The sequence below is a fragment of the Anneissia japonica genome, unplaced genomic scaffold, assembly GCF_011630105.1.
Source record: "Anneissia japonica isolate Jap-2015-1 unplaced genomic scaffold, ASM1163010v1 scaffold287603_len31926_cov102, whole genome shotgun sequence".
In the NCBI taxonomy this organism is placed as follows: Eukaryota; Metazoa; Echinodermata; class Crinoidea; order Comatulida; family Comatulidae; genus Anneissia; species Anneissia japonica.
Window position 1 is genome coordinate 1 of NW_022758254.1, and position 5,288 is coordinate 5,288.

At 34.6% G+C, this 5,288-nt stretch overlaps 1 protein-coding gene across 2 annotated transcripts; it reads left to right on the forward strand.

The window, feature by feature from the left end:
- The first annotated feature begins 403 nt into the window (after positions 1-403).
- On the forward strand, positions 404-3,819 carry LOC117125234. Of its 2 annotated transcripts, XR_004448070.1 has the most exons (3): positions 404-587; positions 2,040-2,217; positions 3,472-3,819. XR_004448070.1 is itself a non-coding variant. In XM_033271695.1 (2 exons), the coding sequence occupies exons 1-2, from the start codon at positions 413-415 to the stop codon at positions 2,186-2,188; spliced, it is 324 nt and encodes a 107-aa protein (XP_033127586.1). In that variant the 5' UTR covers positions 404-412; the 3' UTR covers positions 2,189-2,718. The 2 variants fall into 2 exon arrangements, 1 of the variants encoding a protein (XP_033127586.1); XM_033271695.1 differs by lacking the exon at positions 3,472-3,819 and having other exon boundaries at positions 2,040-2,718.
- The last annotated feature ends 1,469 nt before the right edge of the window (positions 3,820-5,288 follow it).

A 5,288-nucleotide genomic window follows, 5' to 3' on the forward strand; every position in this document is an offset into this window, starting at 1 on the left:
GCTTACCGACGCTTGCCAACGTTTACCAACGTTGGGCCAACGTCGCTTTGCTAGCTGGGAAAATAGTAATTATACACAATACATGTAAACACTGTAAACATGCTCAACAGCAACAACTTCCGTCTTCGACTACAGTCGAAGACGGTATCTAAAGGCCAACTCAGACAGCGTCGGCCGACGCAGCCCGACCCGATTTATCGTCGCGTCGGGCCTGTCTGAGTTGAATACAGACGCGATGGGTAGTCGTGAGACTGCGTCGGGGGTAGTTTTTGGTCGTCGGGGAAATATTAAACATGTTTAATATTCCCCGACGAGACGACTCGTCGGCTGCTTGATTGACCAATCGCGTGCATTTATTTACAATCGAGGGCGGTCATCAGTCATCAAACAGTTTTGAGTTCAGCTTGTCGCGATGGATCAAATGGCCCATCAACAGCAAGAGGAATGGACAGAAGATGCCGAGGAAGTACTAATAAACCTTTGGAGGAATGAGCCCTGCCTCTACGATGTTAATGCAAAAATTTACAGCAATAAGCATATGAGACAAAAAAAGATTGAGGAATTTAGCGTTATCGTGGGGAAAAGTGGTAATTGACGTTCATGTACCAATTTAAAGGCCTGAACCGCGGGTTGTGAAGTGTGCGACACCGCACAGCCCGAGTCATACACCGCAGTGCTATAGGCTAGGCCTAGTTAGGCCAAGGCCTAAACCTATGCCCTGTGCTATAATAATAACGATAGAATAGGCCTAGCCTAGGCATGGCTATTTTAGATGCAAAATTAAACACAGACATGACTAGGCCCTAGACTGGCATATACTAGGCCCTAGGCATAGTACTATAGGCCTAGTAGTAGTAGTAGTAGTAGTAGGGATGAATTAATATAAATTAATTAAAGGCAAAATATATATATATACATATATTTCTTTTTAGTATTACTGTAGGCCTATAGGCTAGGCGGATAGTAGCAAATAACCAAAGAGTGATATTTGGTTTTAGCAAAATAAAATTAAAAAGCCTCCCAGGCCCTCACCCTTCCTCATCGCATTTCTAGCCTGCCTAGATAGGGTGATGAATTCTTATCTCTGTTAAAATTAGCTGTTGCCTCCATTTAATGACTCCCTCTATTTAGAGACTAAATACCATGATTTTGGAGGTCCCAACTGATAATTTTCCCTCCAATTATAAAAAAATGTTATAAATTTACTTAAACCTAACAATATTAACCAATGCACATCATAAGATGGTGTTTTGTAAGTTTTTTGCATGTTGAATAACGATAATATAGTGATGATGTTTGTAATATTTTAATGGAAAGTTTGTTTGTATGGAATTTTTTAAGGAATAATTAACAGCATGTAGTAAAAAAAAAGTTGAGTACATAGGAAGTAGACAATGTAATACTTTATTCATCTTAAATTTATAAAATGTCTTGCTCTTGTGGTAGGTAGGTCTTTAAAAACTCTCTGAGACGTTACAATAATACTTTCAACAAGTATTTATGTTTAACAAAATTTATTCAAATGTGGGGCAGATAGATAGTTGCCCCGCCAAGAGGCTCTCGCATCATACCTGCCCAGCTTATCAAATTATAACAAGTAACAATATGATCTGTCTCTTATACACATCTAGATGTGTATAAGAGACAGCGGCTTACCAACGTTGGGACTTGCCCCGCCAAGAGGCTCTCGCATCATACCTGCCCAGCTTATCAAATTATAACAAGTAACAATATGATATAAGTAATAATAACTTGCCGGGATCATATTATGTATTGTAAATGGTAAAGAATATATAATACTACTGTAGTATATCTCATCAATAACACATTGCAATTTTAGTAAATTTTAACACTACCATAAAAATATGGTTTTAAAAAATATACTAAACTGTTAAAATAATTGCAATGCATTTAGCAATTGCAATTGCGTTATTTCAACACATATTATTTACAATACATAAATTCTAAATTATTATACTAAGCATTTTAATGTATGAACGTTTACCATGGTTTATCAGTGGTGTTTTCATACCTAACAGATGCTGAGGTGAAGAGGCATTTAAATTCTCTTAGAACGCAGTTCATGAGGTACCGAAAAGCACTTCCAAGCGGAAGCGCTGCTAAAAAACGACCAGCCAGAGACAGCAGTGGGTGCTGGAACAATGCTCATGGCTTATGCCATATATGAAACGGAGGACCTCGCAGTCTACATTAGATGTAAGTATGACTTCATTACCAGTTTGAAAATTCTTTTTTCACCTTTTACATGTTGTCTTTAAATAAAAAGACAGTAACCCAATGTGGGACTTCTAGCTTAAATGACATTTAAAAAAAAAAGTAAGACCTACATTTTTTTTAAAGTAATACCCTTGTCTGTTACTGTCGCTCGCAAGCACGGTACATGCCTGATAAATGTAGATTGCTATACCATATCATTCTGCCACTCTACAGAACCATGTTCAGATGAAAAATATTGTGTCAATATTTCTCGTTGACGTTTGGCTGCTGCTGTACTGTTAGGGTGTCTTGGAAGTTGTACAGGTTCCATTGACTGTTGGCCCCTCCACTGACCTTCAACAACTAAATGTGTGGAAGCGTTTTCTGTATCCACAAAACCAGGTGGATTGTATTCTGTATTGCATCTTAGCATATTGTGCAATGCTGCACATGCAAACACTAAAGGCTCCACATTTTCTGGTCTAATTCTGATTGTTGTTCGGAAAATTCCAAATCGATTTTTAAAAAATTCCAAAAGCATTTTCAAACACCCGTTTAGCCCTTGAAAGGCGGTAATTGAATACTCTTTGTTCTTTTGTAAGCTGCCTCAGGGGATACGGCTTCATAATATCTTCTCGTAATGGAAATGCCTCATCTGCAACAATCATGTAAGGCACATCTACATTAGTACCAGGCAGTGGACTTGCATTTGGCACTCCAATTGCTTTGTTTTTTAGTCTCTTGTCTAATGAACATTTAGAGAAAACTCCACCATCAGACACTCGTCCATTGGTACCAAAATCAACATATACAAATTTATATGAGGAATCAACCAGAGCCATAAGTACCATACTAAACGAATTCGTATAATTAAAGTATTCTGATCCTGAATTTGGTGGTGGTTGAAGATTGACATGCTTGCCTTCCAACGCTCCCAAACAATTTGGGAAGTTCCATTTCATTTGAAATTCCATCTTTCGTTGTTGATGGTGTCTGCAAAATACAATACAAATCACAACAAATTATGACCAATTTAATTTATTTTTGTAATACATACTATATCCAGAAAATCTCACTGCATGTGAATCTGAAAAAGGAGTCTTTCTAGAAAGATTAAATAACAAATTAGGGAGTTTTGTGTATAATCAATACAACAAGATATGTTATACATAAAACAAAGAACTAAAACACTTAAACACATCATATGGGAGGAAGTATAACAGGAAGATAACATTGTCATTTTTGTTTTTGCAGGTTTTAGATGAATGTGATGAGATTTCAGAAGATCCTGTAGAAATTCTACAATCCATACACAAACTGAATGTGAAACGCCAAGTCCAGAAGTTCCTGAACTAGCAATCAGGCCGACGTCTAAAGCATCCAAACGAAAAAAATAGAAATTGAAAATGAAGAACTTCAATTAATAAAAAAATTGTCATCAGCTTTTAAAGAGCACGATGATAATGCTGTTGTTGATAAAACTGATGAAGATTTCGTGTTTGGCAGATATATTGAAAGTGAAATGAAATTAATCAAAAATAAAAAAAACCAAAGCAATACTGAAAAACAAAATCCAAAATGAGATTTTTCAAGCCAAAATAGAGGATTTGAATTAAATCTTCCAAATCAATAGCAGTAGGGTTGCTGCATATAACTTCCGTTTTGCTACCATTTTGCCAGAACTTATGTCAAACCTACATTATACAAGTAAAGGCTATTTGGTTAATCTCTTTCTGCACACAAATAATACTGTATGATCAGTTAATGAAATTTTTGATTTGTTCTAAACGTTGATTGGTAGACCAATCTTTACGATATCCTCTGTCTCTTATACACATCTAGATGTGTATAAGAGACAGGTCTAATGAATCCCTCCTATGGCATGTCGGAAGAATAACCACTCTGAAATTGTAGGCCTATATAATATGTCCGTATCTCCCTAGCCTAGTAGTAGATGATACCTTGTCCAACATACACATTATTGGACACTGCACACTTGGCGGTCCATACACATTACTGTTTATCGACCGGCGGCCGCTTCAACCACTAGCTCTACTTCATTCTGGCCTACTTCCCATACATAAAAATTCTATAGAACTTTATAGACCTTCTATAGAGACTAATCAGATATTAATATCTTAGTATTTTCTATAAAATTGTTTTATAGAGGAACTAGTTTCTATATAATTCTATAACATACTATATACACATATTTAATGTAATTTCTATGTTTTTAATTTTTTTGTTGTTTCATTCAATATTTTATTGACACATTCGTGTCTGACCAGTATATTCCTACCAACATGTTTTACATCTTGCATATTCTATAGAAATTCTATAGAATATTCTATACAAATGATATGACAAGTTCTCTATAATAAAATTATAAAATTTCTATATTTATTCTATAAAAAATTATAGTCCTTTACCTGTATTTTTTTTAATGTATTATAACAATTTTATAGGGATTATCTCTATAGGAACATATAAAATCTATATAGAGTATAACATATATGAAATTTCAGTATACATTTATTTATTTATAGTATATTCTGCAGAACTGTATAATATTCTAAACACAGTCATTTTAAAAACTGTAACTTTTAATAGTCTATAGAAAATATATATAAAATATATATAAAAACTCTATGGAAACGTTTATAATTTTGTAAAATTGTTTCTCTATAGAAAGTATATATAAAATGAATACGAACGCTATGGAAGTTATTATCTGTAAATGAAATATTAAAAATTATTTTGAAAATTATATCTATAAAAAAAATAATGTATAGAATATATATATAAAATCTATTCAAACTCTATGAAAAATTTCTGGAACCGCTAATACATTGGTAGCCTTATGGGAACTTTATGGGGGGGGGGGGAGCGGGTCTGTAGTCCCCTAAACTTATCCCTCACCTATTCACAACAACAATGCTTTAAGATTGAAAGCAAAATGTTATCAACAGCCTAACCTGTTTACTGTGATAGCCCACCTACCAACCAATTAATGTTAGTATCGAATTGCACAAATCTGATTGGTCACTTCAATCAGCTAATTTTAATTGTCA

Bases quoted from the DNA above. Each gene is read 5' to 3' on its own strand.
- LOC117125234 (XM_033271695.1), top strand. From the start codon at position 413: ATGGATCAAATGGCCCATCAACAGCAAGAGGAATGGACAGAAGATGCC. The intron at 588-2,039 runs GTAATTGACGTT...CATACCTAACAG, and splicing joins CGTTATCGTGGGGAAAAGTG to ATGCTGAGGTGAAGAGGCAT.